At 53.1% G+C, this 19,823-nt stretch overlaps 2 gene segments (V, D, J or C); both read left to right on the top strand.

Annotated features, from left to right (window-relative positions):
* Positions 1-19,823, top strand: part of LOC128919457 (T cell receptor alpha variable 1-1-like) — a 34,114-nt gene that overhangs the window by 4,786 nt on the left and 9,505 nt on the right.
* On the top strand, positions 1,251-2,608 carry LOC128919284 (T cell receptor alpha variable 1-1-like). The segment is given in 2 exon segments: positions 1,251-1,360; positions 2,332-2,608. Coding segments are annotated over 2 exon segments (321 nt in total).

Here is a 19,823-nt window from a genome sequence, read left to right as displayed (position 1 = left end):
CTTCTCCATCCTATAAGCCCACTTAATATATTGACATGCAGCAATGAGGTCTCACTGGAGCCTTCTCTTTAGTGTCTCTGGCTGAAGAACTCCAACTCTCTCAGCTTTTCTTCCTAAGACAGGTGTTCCAGTCCTCAGGTCATTTTTTACAGCCATCCCGTGGTCCCTGTCTTTCTTTATTGGGAACCCCAGAACAACTGGACACAGTACTCGAGGTGGGCTCTCACCAGAGTGGAGCAGAAGGGGAGAATCACCTCCCTTGACCTGCTGGAAAAGCTTCTTTCGATGCAGCTCAGGATACAACTGGCTTTCTGGGCTATAAGCACACATTGTCAGCTCATGCCCAGTTTTTCAACCACTGGTATCCCCAAGTCTTTCTCCACAGAGCTCTCAATCAATTTGACTCCCAGTCTGTACTGATAATGGAGATTGCCCCAGCCCAGCTGCAGAACCTTGCACTTGGTCTTGTGGGACTTCAGGACGTTCCTATGCACCCATTCCGCCAGACTGTCAAGGTCCCTCTGGATGGCATCCCTTCCCTCAAGAGTACCAACTGCACCACTCAGCTTAGTGTCATCTGCAAAATTGCCAAGGGTGCACTCAATCCCACTGTCTATGTTATTAATGAAGGTATCAAACACTATTGGTCCCAGTATGGACAGGACAAGGGCTAATTGTTTTAAACAGAAAGAGGGTAGAATTAGGTTGGACATTTTGTATAATTTGGAAATTTGCATAAGGGTGGTGAGACACTGGAGCAAGTTGCCCAGAGAAGTGGTGGATGCCCCGTCATTGGAAGTGATCAAGGTCAGGCTGGATTGGACTTTGAGCAATCTGATCTAGTGACAGATGTCCCTGCCCATGGCCGGAGTGTTGGATTAGTCGGTCTTCCAAAGTTCCTTCCAACACAAACCATTCTATGAATCTATGACAACCCAGCCACGCCCACCAGGGGCACTGCTGCGCTGCTTGCCGGAAACACCTTTCCCCGTCCAGCCATACCCAGACACGGGCGCTGGGGCAACTGTTCCCCTGCCGCCAGGCGTTGTCATCAGCATCAGCGCTGGCACCAGCATCAAGCATCAAGCATCAGCATCGCAATCAGCATCAAGTAAGATGTGACATTACTGAAGGAGAGAAAACCACAGCACAGGCATTTGAGATGTGCTAAGAACAAGCATTTTCTCCTCCCCATTTCATTCTTTGTTCCCCTTGCAGAGTCATTTCCGGCAGCTCTGCTCTCTCGGGGCTCTTGGTGGGGATGTGTGATTTTTCTGAGTCTCTCCCACACGCAGGAGGATCGGTCTCAGCATGCACCTCGGGTATCTTGTCCTTGCTGCCTTCCTGAGGCAACCACTGGGTAAGCATTGGCTTTGACTGGAGGCATGATTCCCCTTCTTCCCAGGAGACCCTCACCCCCTCAACAGGTCTCTGCAGGGAGTTGCTCTTGAATTATGGGCAAATGTTGGGAAACACCAGATCGCAAGTGTGGTTTTGCACCTGCTTTCTCAAGATACTGCTGCTACTGATGGAAAAGAAAAGATGAGACCGAGAAGAAAGAGCTCCTCTCCTGATCATCACAGACCTCTTGCCTTCCTTTTCTCTTGCCACCCATCCACCTCTCTCTGCCTCTCTCTTCTGATCTCTCTGGGCCCAGTGTTTCACAGACATATCACTGCAGAAGCTCTTTTCTATCTTCGTAGCACACCTTTTCTGACCTTGTGCTTGTGTTTTGACACACAGGGTTTTTCAAAGTTGATGCAGGGACATGAAAGCTCTCTCATGCCACTCACGTTCTTAGGGTGTCCCAGTCTCTCTCCTGGCTGGCACATGTCATGCAGCTTGCCTGGACTATCCATTCCTCCTGCAAGTCCTCAATACCTGGGCTTCTTTTTCCCTCCCTTTCTTGACCTCGGAGACTCCTGAGAGGACAGGGAATGGGGAGCAGGATGAAACTCCTCACAGGGGTTCCCATGATCTCTCACCATGCTGGAGGTGTCCTGAAGCCAGCAGAGGAAGGTCAGGCACCACAGGCTCTTCCCTGGAGACTCCGGGCAGCAGGAGAGTGGAAACCAATGATGTGGGTGAAAGCACAGCTCTCCTCTGCGGGTATCCCTGTGGGAGGTAATTGGCATTACTGTGTTGTGGGATCCATGCTGAGCTGAGGTGTGAGGCTGCCTGCCCAAAGATACCGCCTTGCTGTACCCATCCATGGGGCTAGTGCTGCAGAGAAAGGAAAAGGGAGCCTGCTCCTCTGACATATTACATCTCCTCTTGTTTTGAGTCTCTGAGTCTTTCCCTGCACAGTCACTGACCCTCTCTTTCTTCCAGGTGCCATGGGACAGACCACTGTCACCCAGCAAGAAGCACAAGTCACAGTGAAGCAGGGAGACACCTTTGAAACCACCTGCACCTACAGAACATCCAGCTTTGATGCCTTGCTCTGGTACAAACAGAGAAAAGGACATGCCCCACAGCATATCCCCTATCAGGCAGCAGCTGGTCGCAAGCGCAGCGGCCGTCTCACCACCGTGCTGAACACCACCGAGAAATACAGCGTCCTGCAGCTGGAGGAAGTCAAGCTTTCTGACAGTTCCTTGTAGCTCTGTGCTGTGCAAGACACCGTGGTGCAGGGAGCTTCCTTGGCTGTGCAAGAACCCAGGGGAGGGAGGGAACGTGTCTGTGCAAGGCTGAGGGTGAGGGAAGGGGCTGTCAGGTGTCCCCTGGCAGTGCTGCTTCACCTGTTCACCCAGGGATCTGCAGGACAAGATTCTCTTCCAGGAGAGGACAATGTCAGTGACCTGAAAAGAAAGAGAAGGTGGTGAAAGACTCTCAGGTTCCCTTGTTTTCACCGCGGGTTATGAGGTTGTTTTGCCCAATGGCTCTGGTGAGCTGGTGGGCAATGCAGGACGTTGTGGGGGTTTGTGCAATGGTTCCTCACTGCTCTTCTTTGCTTTCTGGATTTTCCTGCTGCACACTGCTTCTGTAGGGTTTCCTGTGGGCCTGTCTCTTTGAGTCTCTCCTCTGAGATGTGTCCCTTAGAGGCTGGAGTTCAAAGAAAGATGGAAAACCTGGCCTCTGGCAATGGTCCTTCCTGGAATTACATGATTACAATAATTTTCAAAAATACTCAGAACCACCTTGTGGACCCTCCAGTTGCTGCATGGCTGTGTGCTGAGGTCTGGAGGACCTGCTCTCCCTATTGCACTCCCCCCGTCCTTGGAGGCCTTCTCATGCAGCACCTCATAGGATTCCCGCAGCCCTGCCCCATTTCTTCTGCAGTGTGACCAGGCTGTACAGCTCTATCTATGATATCGGTAGGGGAGCAGACCACCAAGCAGAGGTGGACAACATGCCCTGCCAGGAGAAGAGCTGGCCTAGGGGAAAGATACTTTGTGATTCCAACGTCAACCTGGGAGTCCCCTTAGCCCTGCACATCTGTGCAACTGCTGGGCTGTGCTGGGGACTCTTTGGGGGCAGAAGACGTATGGGTGGCCTGCCCTTACTATCCTTGCCCTTGGGTTCAGGCTGTGCTCCCTCTTTCAGGGGACAAGTGGGAGGATTAGGATGAGAAGGTCAGGGGTTGTTCTGATAACTTTTTCTCAAACCGTCTTCGCTCCTGCATCCTTGGGGGCCATCTTCTGACTGAGCTTCATTTCCCGCCACAGGGCTATCCAGAGCAGGAGGAATTCCCTTCTGCATAGGCTTGTGAGCTGCTGACCTCTCAGAGCCTCCAGCAGCACTGGGGAGCACTCTCTAAGGGAAAGCAATGGTCAGTCTCCTTGTTGCAGGACGTGTTATGACGCCAAGAGATTGTATGTGAGCAGAGATGCTGGAATACAGGGCCTGATACCCACTGGCTGTGGAGGAGATGAGTATATCTTCCTCAGCTCCAAGGGACAGTGATTGGAAGGGACCATTGCCCTGTAGCCCACACTCCCCTTCCTCTTCTGCTTGTGGCCTCACCTTATCCCCCACCACCCAAGACAATGCCTTTCTTCCTTAGCATACAAGGTAAGGTCCACCATGAAAAGGATGAGATGGAAGCAGAGGTCAGCATGCAGAAAACTTTAACGACTCTGAGGTGGAAAGAAGTTCACTTGTAGAGGAGGCGGCCAGAGCAGGGAGAGGATCAGCAGATGCCAAAAGTCTGCTGCCATTGCCCACAGTTGAGATCCCACAGGCCTGTCCCACAGAGGGAGAGGGGCCAGCAGATGCCCCACAGTGGCTTTGCAGGTCTTATGACCCCAAAAAAAACAGAAGACAAGAAGGAGATGGAAGAGAAGATAAGGCAGGGAAGTTAGACTTTGGCCACATTTTCAGCGAGCCCCAGCAGCTCTCCTTTGGAAGGGCAGCAATGGATGCTCAGCCTCCCTAAAATCAATTGCCAGGAGCTTTGCCCTGAATCCAGCATCAGGTACCTGGGGGTCCTTGTCAGGGCTGTCACCAGCGCATTTAGCAGGGGGGGCACCTTCTGCCATAGTAGCGGCTGGAAATGCCAGAGAGGTCACAGCACCTGGAGTTGATGGGCACTCCATCACAGCTGAGGATGCTGCCAACAGCAGCAGAGGTGGAGGATCCCACAACGGTGTTCTGTGGGAAGAAGCTGAGGATGGGGCCAGGCAGAGCCACTACCACAGGTGGGGGCTCAATGAGAACAGTGGAGTTCTGGCACTGCCTGACACAGGGCTCGTTGCAGCTGTTGGCCAGTGGGGTCGGGCCACAGGGCCGGCAGGGCTGGCACTGGTCATAGCAGGACATGTCTCTGGGCTGCACGTTCACCTGGAGAGAGGGCAGAGAGGCAGTAGAGCACATGCACATGTGAGGAACAGTCTGCCAGGAGTCTGTCGCTCCACCACAAGCATGTCAAAGGCATCTGCTGAGCCAGGAGCTAGAAACTGTGCAGTGAGGCAAAAGGGTTACCAGACACAGTACTGTGAGGATCACCCAGGCCCAACCAGGCTGCTGCGAGTCTTTGCAGTGAAGGGCAACCTCACCCAAGTGCCAAATCCTCTTTCAAGATAATGCAAAGTGTCTCCAGGCCCAAGGAGGCTGCTGCCTATCTCTTAAGAGAACAGCGCCCTCAACCAAGTCCCAGACACTCTCTACTCAGACCTTTACCCTTCTTCCCCTTCTCATGGTGAGCAGCACCACAGCCCACTATAGGAAGGAGGAGTACACACCTGCATGAGCAGAAAACAACACAGGGAAAGGGCTTCAGACTCACCTGGTTCCCAAGGAGGAGGAGCAGAAAGAAGTGGATGGGAGAACAAGGAGTTGGGCTGGCCTTTATTTTGGCCCTGACCTGCCCCGGGCCCAGAGGTAGGTTCTACAGAAGTGGCAATTGTCGAAGCTGCTCATGATGAACAGAAAACATCCCAGCTAATGACATGGGCTGGGTGGTTGTTTTCCCAATACTGCCTTCTCATTTCCTGGCTTATTCTGTCCACCATCCCTCATGGAGGCTTCTTCTGAGTGCTGGGATTGTGAGATCCCAAGGGGGGGAATGGGTCAGTGATAGCAGAATGGGTCAGTGATAGCAGAATGTGTCAGTGATAGCAGAAGCCTCAGCTCAAGTGCTGGATGGGCGCAGTGCAGGCAAGTGATGTTGTCCTGGGGCACATTGGAGAGTGGTCTGTGGCTGCATTGACAGGAAGGGGCCAAACTACTCCCAACCCTGCAATCCTTGGTTGGTCTCCCAAGGACGTGCCTTGTCTTTCTTTCCCTCTGTCCTGGTTCCGGCAGGGATAGGGTTAATTTTTCCTGGTATTCAATGCCATGTGAGCCATGCCCATCCTGAGCTGCGGAGGAGGGGGCAGGAGGGCTGGGGCATCCTGGTCAGGTCGGGAGCAGCGGGGGAGTGGCGATTCCCTCATAGGGTTTGTATATTCCTCTCTCCGTGTTATTGTCGTTTCTTGCTTGTTCCCTTTGCTGTTCTGTTAAACTGCCTTTGTCTCAACCCAAGAGTCTTGCCTTTTTCTTCTGATTCTTCCTGTATTAGGAAGGCCCGAGTGAGCGGCATGTGGTTCTTTGTTGCCATCTGAGGCTAAACCACAACAGTCCTTTTTGGCGCCCAACATGGGGCTCGAAGGGTTGAGATAACGACAGAATCCAACTAGAGCTTGGAAAAACAAATTTGTTGTATGCATTTATCGTATTAGGCAAATAGTCGCTGGTCATCATGTTGCTTGGTTTGTTCTCATGGCTGTGTTATGTGAATTCCTATATGGCTTATGTACTCCCTGCGATGATGTTTGTTACTTCTGGGAGAGGGATGAGGATTATCATTTTGCTGTCCTGTGCAATATGGGTTTATGAGATGATAACATCACTTGTTAGACAGTTACTTTGGGGCTTTTATGTGGTGTTGCTGTCCTGCCCGTACCTTGGGCACCGTCTCTCAGAATTTATTAATACTTACACCCACTCTGTGGGGGAACCAGGGGGGGACACTTTCCCCAGCTCTTTTGCCTCCCTTTTCTCCTTTGGGTCAGGTATGACAGCTTTTGAGAATTTTGAATATCCCTGGGATACTCAAACCAGCCTGATCCTATTGTTATGTCTGCTGAATGTGTTCCAGGTCCTGTTTAAGGTTAAACAGCTATTGAAGACTACCACCCGGAGATCTGTTCCGAGGCTGGATAGTCAGGGGTGGCACGGCATGTGGGAGAACATGGGCACGTACCTAGAGAACTTCTCACCTCCAATGGTCTGGGACTTCACCCCTGAACAATTACAGGACCCTGATAAAGCGGTAGAATATTTGAAGGGAAAATGCTGTGGCTATTCTAGAGAGGCACAACTCACTGCACTGTGCTGGGCCCTGGCCAGTATTTACCAAGCACTGCTCAGTATTATGCAGCACCCTCAGCGGGAAGAGATGGAAACCAAACCAGCAGCCATTGCGGCTACTGCAACCCCTGCAGCAGCCACTGTGGCTACTGCAACCCCTGCGGCAACCCCTGCGGCAGCCACTGTGACTACTGCAACCCCTGCGGCAACCACTGTGGCTACTGCAACCCCTGCGGCAACCCCTGCGGCAGCCACTGTGGCTACTGCAACCCCTGCGGCAACCACTGTGGCTACTGCAACCCCTGCGACAGACACTGTGGCTACTGCAACCCCTGTGGCAGCCACTGCGGCTACTCCAACCCCTGTGGCAGACACTGCAGCTACTCCAACCCCCATAGCAGCCACTGCCACTGAACCAGGGAACCAACCCGTGCCAGTATCAGTTGCCCCCATACAGAAGAAGAAGTACACAAAGAAATCAGTTTGCTTAGTAAAAGATGATGATGAACCGGGGTCATCACGAGAGCAGGAGGAAGAGGCAGAACCAGAGATAATTACTCGATCCCTATCCTTGAGTGAGCTGCAGGATATGCAAAAAGATTTCAGCCGACTTTCAGGCGAGCACATTGTCACCTGGCTGCTCCGGTGCTGGGATAAGTGGGCCAGTAGCCTGGAATTAGAGGGTAGGGAGGCCAGGCAGCTGGGATCCCTGTCTAGGGAAGGCGGCATTGACAAGGCGATTGGGAAGAAGACCCAAGCCCTCAGCCTCTGGAAACGACTCCTGTTAGGCGTGAGGGAGAGGTACCCCTTCAGTGAGGATGTTGTATGTCAGCCAAGCAAGTGGACTACCATGGAAAGAGGTATCCAGTACCTGAGAGAATTAGCCGTGCGGGAGATGATTTATTATGACTTGGACAATGCAGACTTACCCACAGACCCTGATGAGGTGCGATGCACAAGGCCCACGTGGCAGAAGTTTGTACGGAGCGCACCATCGTCATATGCCAACTCCCTGGCAGTAATGGAATGGAAAGGTGAAGAGGGACCAACGGTGGATGAGGTAGCTGGCCAGCTCCGGCGATATGAAGAAAGTCTCTCTTCCCCCCTTGTCTCAGCTGTGGAGAAACTGTCGCGGAAGGTCCAGCAACTTGAAGAGAATATGTCCTACTCCCCACCTGCACGGGCCAGTATCTCAGCTATTAGAAGCAGGGCAACTGGCAGCGCAGAGGCAAACCCATCTGGGCTGCTGAGCTATGGCAAGATATTGCTGCCCGGATAGAGAATCTGGTTGTGAAAGTACGCCATGTAGATGCCCACGTACCGAAGAATCGGGCCACGGAGGAACATCAGAAGAACCAGCAGGTGGATCGGGCCGCTAGGATTGAAGTGGCTCAGGTGGATCTGGACTGGCAACATAAGGGTGAATTATTCACAGCTCGGTGGGCCCATGACTCCTCAGGCCATCAAGGGAGAGATGCGACATATAGATGGGCTCGTGACCGAGGGGTGGACTTGACCATGGACACTATTGCACAGGTCATCCATGAATGTGAGACATGCGCTGCGATCAAACAAGCCAAGCGTTTGAAGCCTCTTTGGTATGGAGGGCGATGGCTGAAATACAAATATGGGGAGGCCTGGCAGATTGATTATATCACACTGCCACAAACCCGTCAAGGCAAGCGCTATGTGCTCACAATGGTGGAAGCAACCACTGGATGGCTGGAAACATACCCTGTGCCCCATGCCACTGCCCGGAACACTATCCTGGGCCTTGAAAAGCAAGTCCTGTGGCGACATGGTACCTCAGAGAGAATCGAGTCGGACAATGGGACTCATTTCCGAGACAGCCTCATAGACACCTGGGCCAAAGAGCATGGTATCGAGTGGGTACATCACATCCCCTATCACGCACCAGCCTCTGGGAAGATAGAACGATACAATGGGTTGTTAAAAACTACACTGAGAGCAATGGGTGGTGGGACTTTAAAACACTGGGATACACATCTAGCAAAAGCTACCTGGCTAGTTAACACCAGGGGATCTACCAATCGGGCTGGCCCTGCCCAATGAAAACTTCCACGTACTGTAGAAGGGGATAAAGTCCCCTTAGTGCACATGAAGAATATGCTAGGGAAGACAGTCTGGGTTAGTCCTGCCTCAGGCAAAGGCAAACCCATCCGTGGGATTGCTTTTGCCCAAGGACCTGGGTGCACTTGGTGGGTGATGCGGAAGGATGGGGAAGTCCAATGTGTACCTCATGGGGATCTGATTTTGGGCGAGAATAGCCAATGAATCAGATTGTGTGCTGTTAATTGCTAAGTAACACTGTCACTGTATGTCCTCATTGCTATAATTGCTATCAGTTGTACTACAAGTAAGGCACAGGGATGATGGGATAAGAACTGATCTCAGCAGCTGGCGCCCAGGAGTTTCCTCAAGATCTACATCTTCAGCCTACGGACGGCGTGCATGAGCCACACCAGGTGCACCAGTCACAAGCTCCGAAAAATACAGCATGCAACAGACCAGCACCACTCAGCATCTCACCTGCCCTGAGGGACTGTTCTAACAGATGGAGCCCAAAGCCGTGGATTAAAAGAACTCAACGGACACTTTGGAGGGATGGCCCATAAACTAAGGGCATTATATGTGTGTGTATATATATATATATATATAACAGGGGAAAGTGGTGGCAATCCATTGGAACCTGCTGGGCATGGCATAGATGGTATGGAATAAGGGGTGGATAATGTCCTGGTTCCGGTGGGGATAGGGTTAATAGGCTGTGGAGAAACTGTCGCGGAAGGTCCAGCAACTTGAAGAGAATATCTCCTACTCCCCACCTGCACGGGCCAGCATCTCAGCTATTAGAAGCAGGCATTTCCCCACTCAAGAGAGAGACTACAGAGGGTACACACCACAAGGCACCCTGTGGTTCTACCTGCGTGACCATGGAGAGGACATGAGGAAGTGGGATGGACAACCTACTTTGATCCTGCGGATATGGGTACAGGAGTTGCAAGGAAGGACAACCACAAAAGGGGATCCCTCCAGGAAAAGTGCTGCCCCAGTTTCCAGTGGGCCGTTCCCCAGACAGAGCAGAAGGCCTGATCTTGCTTCTGATCCTCTTGAAGGAACTTCCAAGTCATTTCTACAAGAAGTGAGTGATGGATACTATGACCAGTATTAGAGGGGCCCTGCCTCCGGCCAGGTGGAGGAAAGGGACAACCAGGTTTATTGGACAGTGGGGATTCGATGGCCTGGCACATCAGACCCACAGGAGTATGAGTCTCTAGTGGACACGGGTGCACAGTGTACTTTAATACCATCAAGCTATAGAGGGGCAGAACCCATTTGTATTTCTGGGGTGACAGGGGGATCCCAAGAGTTGACTGTACTGGAGGCGGAAGTGAGCCTAACTGGGAATGAGTGGCAAAAGCATCCCATTGTGACTGGCCCAGAGGCTCCATGCATCCTTGGTATAGATTACCTCAGGAGAGGGTATTTTAAGGACCCAAAAGGGTACCGCTGGGCCTTTGGCATAGCTGCCTTGCAGACGGAGGAAGTTAAACAGTTGTCTACCTTGCCTGGTCTCTCAGAGGATTCTTCTGTTGTGGGGTTGTTGAGGGTTGAAGAAAAACAGGTGCCGATTGCTACCACAACGGTGCATCGGCAGCAATATCGCACTAACCGAGACTCTCTGATTCCCATTCATAAGCTGATTCGTCAACTAGAGGTTCAAGGCATGATCAGCAAGACTCGCTCACCCTTTAACAGTCCTGCATGGCTGGAGAGAGAATCTAATGGAGAGTGGAGGCTAACTGTAGACTATCGTGGTCTGAATGAAGTCACGCCACCACTGAGCGCTGCCGTGCCGGACGTGCTAGAATTCCAGTACGAACTGGAGTCCAAGGCAGCCAAGTGGTATGCCGCAACTGATATAGCAAATGTATTCTTCTCAATCCCTTTGGCAGCAGAGTGGAAGCCACAGTTTGCTTTCACTTGGAGGGGCGTCCAGTACACCTGGAATCGACTGCCCCAGGGGTGGAAACACAGCCCCACCATCTGCCCTGGGCTGATCCAGACTGCACTGGAACAGGGTGAATCTCCAGAACATCTGCAATACATTGATGACATCGTCGTATGGGGTAATGCAGCAGAAGAACTTATTGAGAAAGGGGGTAAAATAGTTCGAATCCTTCTGAAAGCTGGTTTTGCCATAAAACAAAGTAAGGTCAAGGGACCTGCACAGGAGATCCAGTTTTTAGGAATAAAATGGCAAGATGGATGCCGTCAGATTCCAATGGATGTGATCAACAAAATAGCAGCTATGTCTCCACCAACTAGTAAAAAGGAAACACAAGCTTTCTTAGGCATTGTGGGTTTTTGGAGAATGCATATCCCACATTACAGTCTAACTGTAAGCCCTCTGTATCAAGTAACCCGGAAGAAGAACGATTTGAAATGAGGTCCTGAGCAACAACAAGCTTTTGAACAAATCAGACAGGAAATAGTCCATGCAGTGGCCCTGGGGACAGTCCGGGCAGGACAAGATGTTAAACATGTGCTTTACACTGCAGCCGGGGAGAACGGCCCTACCTGGAGCCTCTGGCAGAAAGCACCAGGGGAGACTCGAGGTCGACCCCTAGGGTTTTGGAGTCGGGGATACAGAGGATCCGAAGCCTGCTACACTCCAACAGAAAAAGAGATACTGGCAGCATATGAAGGGGTTTGAGCTGCTTCAGAAGTGGTTGGTACAGAAGCACAGCTCCTCTTAGCAGGGCTGCAGTCTCACTGCAAACACCTGCTGTCATGGCCTTCTGAGCTGACATCACTCCAGTAATTAGACCATGGTGGCCTGCCACCATGGCTGCTTTTGTCAGCTTCCCCTCTCCAGGGTCAGCTGTTTGTTTTCAAGAATAGACTTAGCATGGCAAGAGCCTTCTGCACAGAAGGACAACCTAGAGCCCAGAAATGCACATCCTGGAAATGCAGCCACCAGTGGTTTCCTGTTGGGCAGAGAACCCAGAGGGACTCAGGGACACAGGCATCACCCTAGCCACTGGTGAATCCCCAGGGCTGGAGGGGAGACATGAAAATCCTGCAGAAAGCTCAAGTGGTTGAACAGGGAATCTTATCCAGTGCCTGGCTGATGGGTCTTGTTCACATGTCTAGGCTTTCCCAGATCCCCAGATGCAGGGCCAGGAAGACATTTTCCATCCATGGGCTTCTGTACCTAGGAGGTAAAGCCACCAGAGCAGTCATGTCTCCTACCAAGAGCCCCCTTCTCCAACAGTGTCATTAGTGGACGATGAGGAAAGAGTAAGAGCTGGACAAGCAGCTGGGATACTTCTCCTGAACACTCACTGTTGGGTCCTGCTCAGTTTCAGCAGCTCAAAGGTGTCCCTGAGCCTGCTGTGGTAATGCACCCTCGCGACAAGGCAGGCCAACAGCATCCTGGGCTGCAGCAGGAAGAGAATCAACAGCAGGACAAGGGACCTGATCCATTCTCTCCACTCAGTGCCGGCAAGGCCGCTTGTGGAGTGCTGGGTACAGTTCTGGGCTCCCCAGTACAAGACAGATATTGGGGTGAGCACAGCAGAATAGTGGATGGACAGGAGCATGTTTCCTCTGAGGATGGGCTGAGAGGGATGGCAGTGTTCAGGGTGGGGAAGAGAAGGCTTTTGGAGGATTTGGAATTGTGTGCAAATACCTGATGGAGGGAATGAAGAAGAGACTCTGTTCAGTCAGGCTTCCTTGGGATCCCACTCCTCTGCCATGAGGACACTCTGTAAGGGGGGAAAGAAAAGGAAAGACACCAAACTGGGCACTTAATCTGTTCCAAATTTGCAAGGGCTAAAGGTAGTTTTTTCAGCACTGAGTGATTCTTTGGGCAGTAAGGCCATGGCCAGGCTTCTCACAGCGTTCCATGTCAGAAGGTGCTTGAGCATCCTCTCAGGCAGAAATAGCCTGGTGTAGAAGCGCTGCCTCTCAGCTCCAAGTCACACTGCCAAAGGGGCCTGGGGCACCGGAAAATTCCCGTGGGAGCCTGAAGGGAGAGAGCAAGCAGTCTGTTGTCAGGCACTAGGAGGCTGGAGGCTGTTTTCCTGCTTTTTGCTCCTCCTGGAGATCACAACCAGCGCAACCAGCCCCAGTATGGGAGCAGTGTCCACGGTGAATTTCTCCTCCCATGCAGTGCCCAGCCAGAGACATGGGCCTGCAGCCCCCTCTCATGGGGTTGGAGGCAGGCCACTTTGCAGCCCACGATGAGGTACCTTGGTAGTATCTGAAAGGAGGTAGAACCAGCAATTGACAAAACGCAGCAGGAAACAGGTTTCTATCTCGCTGCCCCTTCAGGCGTTTTCTCTCCCTTCTCCCCAGGCCACAGATGAGGCCCTTCAAGGGAAATGTCTCTGGGAACAGCACTTGCTGTAAACATCCCACCCGGAGTCAGACACATAACCTCTCTCTCAATGGAGGACATTCAGCACAGCCCTCTGCTTCACAGACACCTACTCCCCATCCCTTCAGGTATCACATTCAGCCCCTTTTTCTGGGTGTGACACCCTCCAGAAGGGTGAGAAGAGAGGTGAGTTTGTCACCTGCCAGGAGATCCCTGGAAATAAAGTCATCAAGTCCATCTGGAACAGGGAGCTAGGCTGATCTTTCAATCTATGCCTCGGAAGGCCCTGCCCATGGGTTTGACCAGCTCTGTCAGCTACTTGAGCCACACAGCGTTCCCTGGGGACCGGCTCAGGTCCACAGAGGCCTCCTGCTAGCTTTCACTCCCATCAGACCTCCAGCCCCTGAGAGCAACTCAGCAAATCCCTTTCTGACTCACTCCTCAAGGAGGAACCTGGCATGCCTTGAGGCTGCACTCACTGTGTCCAGGCCAAGCGTTTGCCCTATATCCTGGGCCTCAACTGCCAAGGTGCTGAATCCTGTCAAACAAGCTCATGGTCTCACCACTGAGCCCCTGTGGGGAGTGCTTGTAGGTGCCTCTGACCTCGACATGCCCTTCTCCTGCTGCTGGGGAGCTTCAACTCCTGAACCTATGCAATGAGGTAAAGTTAGCAGGAAATATTTGGACAGGTGTGTGAAATTCTGGAGCTGGAGAATTCACTTTTCAATTGTATATCTGAGCTTTCAGAGAGTAACAAAATGAGAAAACCCTTCAAGTTGTCTTTTCTGAGGAAGGTTTGGCATTGGCAACTGCGGCCTGGAGTCCCCATAGTTGCAGAGCAGACGAAAGCACCTGCTCAGGGTTCCCTCGGTATCCTCGTGGGGAAAGTCAAGAGGCCGAGAAGAGGCCCTGTATGTTCCATGTCAGCAGTGGGCGGTCCGTGCGGCAGGAGCGAGGGCTGGGCGGCTGCCCGTGGGCAGGAGGATCTCTGCCGCCCGCTGCCCTGTGCAGAGCAGAAAGGCGCTGCTCCTGGCCGGGCGCCAGCGGGGCCGGCGGCTGCCATTGCTCCTTGCCGGGCCCCGCCGGACACGGCCAGCGCTCCGGGCACCATTCCTGCCCCGGCGGCGGCGGCAGTGTGGCGGGGGATTTCTGTCTGCGTCCCGCTGGGCGTGCGGGGTTGCCGCTGCCGGGGCCGGTCGAGCAAGGGAAGCGGCCCGGGGCGCGGGGCCGGGCCGGGGGCCGTTTGGGGCGAGGTGGCCCCGGCGGGCGGAGCGGCAGCGCCCCCTGGCTGGCCTATCCGGGACTGTCCCCCCGGCCCCGACACACGCCCCGCACCGCCCGCGCCGGTTCCTGCCCGGCCGCAGCCCCGGCTCCTCTCCCCGTGTCTCCCAGGGCGCAGTAATACACAGCCGCGTCCCCGCACCGGGGCCGGGCGAGTCACAGGGCTCTGGAGCGGCGGTCTGCCGACACCCACAGCCGCCCCGGTGGGTCCCGCAGCTCTTTGGAGTCTTTGAGAGTGCTCAGGAGGAAAGCGGAGCCTCGTCCTGGGAGCTGACGGTACCAGTGGATGGAGTCGTAAGGCTTTATGTTGGGGTGCGAGCAGTTGATGCTGATGCCGGTGCCCTCGGTGGTCTCTGCTGACGGCTCCTGCAGCACCTGGGCTCTGCCCACAGCCACTGCTGAGAAAGTATAAGAAAAGGCCAAAGATCACCAAAGATCACTCAGGTCTGATGGCTCTTTTGCCAGAAAAATCATCAGAAAGAGTGGCATGTGGATAGAGCTGGACTGGAACAAATGGGGACCAAGTGGGCATCGAGAGTGATCCTCGTGTGGCTTTGTGGAGCAAGGGGACAAGTCTGCAAGGGACTTTGTAAAGGATGCATACAGAGCTAGAATGAAAGCCAGGTGGAGGGATGGATGCATGGGTGGATGGACACATGGGTGGAGAGAAGAGGAGGAGACAGGAGAGTTGGATGTGTTACAGTGAAGGATGAAGGGCTGAACTGAGAAGAAGAATAAATGCAGAAAGCACAGGGGGATGAGAGGATATATGGAATAATGGCACGGTGCAGAAAAGACAATTTGTGGTTATGGATATGAAGGAAGCAGAGGGAAAGATGAGAGAGGGGTCTCGAGGAGTAGGAAGAGGCTTTGGAGATGGTAGATGCATGGAGAGATGAGTCAGAATATGAGTGCGTGAGTGGATAAAGAGCAGACAGGGAGTGGGCTTGTTACAGTGAAGGAGAGAGGTCTATATTGAGGGCAATAAGAACTGCAGAATGCACAGGGGAAAAAGAGGGTGCATGAAAAATCAGGTGTACATGCAAGGAGGCTAGTACCGACAGAGGTGGGGAAGAAAGAGGAAGAACAGAAAGAGGGGACTCGGGGGGTTGGGAAGGGGCACAAAAGATGGCAAACGCAGAAGGGGGAAAGAGAGGCTGAAAAAGGAGAGGGGAGAGTTGGTGCTGGGCTTCCCGAGGAACATCCCAGGCGCAGCCCTGGCCCCATCCACTGCCGCCAGTCCCACGCACCCAGCAGCAGCGCGGCCAGCCCTGCCAGCCCTGCGCCCCGGCACCGCCGCATCGCGCCGCTCCGCCGCTCGCGCCTCGCTGCCCCCCGCCAGCCCCGGCTCTCTGCTCCGGCCGCTCCGCCTCCTCTCCGCCGCCTCCTCTCCTCTCCTCTGCGCCGCCGCCAGCTCCGCCCCGGGGCTCAGCCCTGCGCCGGCGCCGCTCGGGGGCTCGCCCTGGCTCAGAGCGCTCAGGGGCTCCGCACGGGTACCAGTTTCCCACCACAGATCTCCAGCAGGCTGGTGCCATCACCACTCCACTGCACTCGGGATCCTTCTGACCCTGGGAACCTGCAGCTCTCTGTTGCTCATGGACAGGGCAGTGGACAGTATCCCTGCCATAACCAGCACATGCCCTCTTGATGATACACAGGGACACACACACAGAGGCTTGGGCACAAATTTGTGCTCCCGTGTATAGGCACAAAAACCTGGCTACTTACAAGTACACAAAAGATAAGAACACACATAGGAAAACTGTGAACCATGGACTCTGATGAGGACCCCTGGGAACGGGGCAGTGTTAGGCAGGCTGGGACCAAAAACTATCAGCACAACATCTCGGGAAGCAACATCAAGTGATGATGAGGGTGAGCTGAGGAGCGAGGGAAAGAGAAGGACATGGCAGGTCCTCCTGCACAGGAGCCCATGGGCTGCCAGCTGAGGCTGGCTGAAGATTTGTCCTGAGAACAACAATTCAAACAGCCCCAACAGGTGACCCAAGCTGACATGTCTTTCCTGCCCTGGAACCATACAGCACTTGAGCTGACTCTTCTGCCTTGCACTGCTGCATTCCTGCCCTGGAAATCCTGGGTCCTTTCATCCCAGTGATCACAGGAAGCCTTCACTGGGGAATGGGCATGGAACAAACCTGGAAATGAAAAGGCAGCAGTGTTGGAAACCAAAGCACAGCCCATATCATTAGCTGTGATGGTTTGCATTCAAGATGAGCTTGTGCAAAAATTGTTACCTCTGCAAAGGGTGCCTCTGGTGCTGCGTCAATGAAGGGCAGGTATAAAAGCCAGCCCAAGTCCTTGCTCTCTCATCCGCTTCTCTGGCCTCCTTCTCCTTGGAAACCAGGTGAGTCTGAAGCTCCTTCTCCTTCTCTTCCAAAGTGACATCTCCTCAATGGACCTCTCAGCTGATCTTGGCTCTCTCCTGTCTTGTGGCTTGCATGTTCTTGTCATGCTAGAGGGAAGTGTGGAGAAGGGTAGAGAGAGGCTGGGATGTGGCAGAGGGGCTTTTGGTCTACAGACTAGGAGAGAGTCACTCCAGGCCAGGCTGCTCAATATAGGGTGATGAAAACTGTGTGTCTCCTGGCTGAGCTGCCAGCTCCCCACCCAGAAGTGGTCGTGGCTCTTTTCCTAACAGGCTGCTCCTCACCCACCCTTGTGCTCTCTTCCTCCCTGATCCTCTCCCAGGTGCATATCCACACTCGAGACATGTCCTGCTACAACCAGTGCCTGCCCTGCCGGCCCTGTGGCCCGACCCCACTGGCCAACAGCTGCAACGAGCCCTGTGTCAGGCAGTGTCAGAACTCCTGCGTCGTCATTGAGCCTCCTGCTGTGGTGGTGACCCTGCCAGGCCCCATCCTCAGCTCCTTCCCACAGAACACCGTTGTGGGATCCTCCACCTCTGCTGCTGTTGGTAGCATCCTCAGCTGTGAAGGAGTGCCCATCACCTCTGGGTGCTGTGACCTCTCTGGCATTTCCAGACGCTACAGTGGCAGAAGGTGCCTCCTCTGATAAAGATGCTGGGAAAGCCCCAGGGAGACACCTCGAGCAACGCAGAACATGATGCTGGGCAAGGGATCAAGATTTAGGATATGTTTTCAGTGTAGCTGAAGAGCTTTGCTTTTCTCTCCATTTTCTTTATTTGCTTTGGTTCCCCTTTGCAGCATGGTCCCACTAATGCCAGCCTGGTGGGTACCTTCTGTCTCCTCTTCCCCTATGGGGCAGGCAGACAGACATCGTGCAAGAACTTCTCTGTGGTTAAGGACCACAGAGTTTCTGTGGCTGCCAGGGCTCCATGAACTTGTGGCCCCCACCTGGAGTGACTTTGTTTCCTTCTTTGGACTCATTAAAGTTCTGCTGCATTCAAGCCTGGCCTCCATGGTGTCCTTCTCTCTGTGGACATTCTCCAAGCTACCAAAGGAGAAGGGTGTTGCTCTGGGGTGGAAATGGATGAGGGAACAAGGAGACTTGTCACCATTTGCAGAGGAGTGGGAGATTGGGACAGCCTGCAGTGGCTCCTACTTTTGGGCACCAAACCTTGAAGCAGAGGAAGATATCCTGAGCTGCTCTGCTGCCAGTGACCATCAGGCTGATATCTCTGCTCACAAATGCCCCAGGAAGGCAGGAGGCCCTGAGGTTTCAGCAACCCCAAGAGCTCTTGGAGAAGGGCGTTCCTCTTGCTATGGCTGGAAATTTGCTGGGCTGTCAGGCAGTCAGTGTAGGCCTCGAGAAGATGAGTTGCTCTGGAAATGGCAGGAGTGATAAAGCAGGGAACAGACCTTGGGATGGCCCATAGCTGCTACTCCACCTTCCTCTCCCCTCCACAGCCTAATCCAGGGGCCATGGACGGTAGGCATTGGCAGGAGTAGTTGGGAAATGTCACCCGTGCTGCTGAATGCATTAGGCTGGAAATTGGAGCTAAGCATGTGGGAGCTGAGGGCAGTCAGCACAGAAATGGGGACAGTGAAAGGGTGTATTTCTGAGGGAGATCAAATTGCTGTGATACAGAGCATGCTGGAGAAAGTGAAGTGTAAGAATGGAAATCCCCACACCCACGTCCTCCTTCAAGAGGAAATTGGGACTCATGAAGCATATCTCAGAATGACTGGAGGCCTACAGCTTTATAAGGGCATTTCACTTGCACCCCTGAAATCTTTTTTCCCCTAGTCATGCTATTAATAACATCCTCAACAGCAGGACAGTTGGACTTCCTAACTCTACTACACTAAGCCTTGTAATAAGCAGAAGGTACCTCAGGTTCTTCACAATGATGATACCATCTGCAATTGTCTGTGCAGAAAAGGGAGGGATGGTGTTTCTTCTGACAGATGAGGAAGCCCTTTGGCCAAAGCACTGCCAGAGCCCGGTTACTGGCTCTTGGCGTGAACTCTAGTTTGGCTGGGCAAGTGAGGAGATCTTGGAAAGGTAGGAAAAGGGCACAGGATCCATGCGGGCTTTACACTTCAAACTAAGGGCATTGTTGACAGAGGTTGTTCTTTTTTCACAGTGATTTTAATCATGCTGGGGTTCTGCTTTGCAGAAGGCAGGCATTGAGCTCTCTCAACCCGTGCTTCCCATTTCACTGCCATGGTCTGTTTCTATGGCCCGTGTGTCTCCACCTACATGGGAGGTCCCTTCAAAGGGTCACTAGGCAGAGCAGTGGCTCTTCTTTACATCATTCTTACTCCCCTGCTCAACCTCTTGGTTTACACCCTAAGGAAGAAGGATGGGAAAGCTGCTCTGAGCAGGTTCAAGAGTTGGTATATCTTCACATGAAGTAAACAACTGGCCCATACTGTCACCCTAACCCAAAGATCACTGTACATCAAGGAGTTAGTGATCCACGTGTGGCGGTGTGCTCTCCCCTTTTCCCCTTTTTCCCCTGCTGGCTCCTGCTCAAGCCATGGCCATCAGTGGGAGTTGTGATGAGTTGCACTTGAACTGTGGGAGATGGCTGGCAACGTAACCAAAACACTGTCTGGAGTGGGAACCTAGATATCTTGTGCCCATGAGAATATGACTATAGGTCAATTATCTTTCTCCATAAATAGTGGACAGCCCAAGAGCCCTTTGAGCTCTCCTGCATGGCAGTGGGCTGCATGCCAGGATCTTCCCTTGAGTGGGGACACTCGCTTAAGGTTCTTCTTGAGGTTGAGAGTTTCCTGGCTGCAACAGATTCTCGGTAGGTGACTAATGGCATACTAAACTTTGAAATCTTAGCTAAATGATATAAGGATTGATTGTGCATATATAATCCTTTAGACACAAACCGTTGACCAAGTCTCGGACTAGGATTGTATCCAGCTGCACCTAGACTCCTCTCTGA

The sequence above is a fragment of the Rissa tridactyla genome, chromosome 19 (genome assembly GCF_028500815.1).
Source record: "Rissa tridactyla isolate bRisTri1 chromosome 19, bRisTri1.patW.cur.20221130, whole genome shotgun sequence".
NCBI classification, from domain to species: domain Eukaryota; kingdom Metazoa; phylum Chordata; class Aves; order Charadriiformes; family Laridae; genus Rissa; species Rissa tridactyla.
This window is presented reverse-complemented; position numbering and strand designations above follow the sequence as displayed.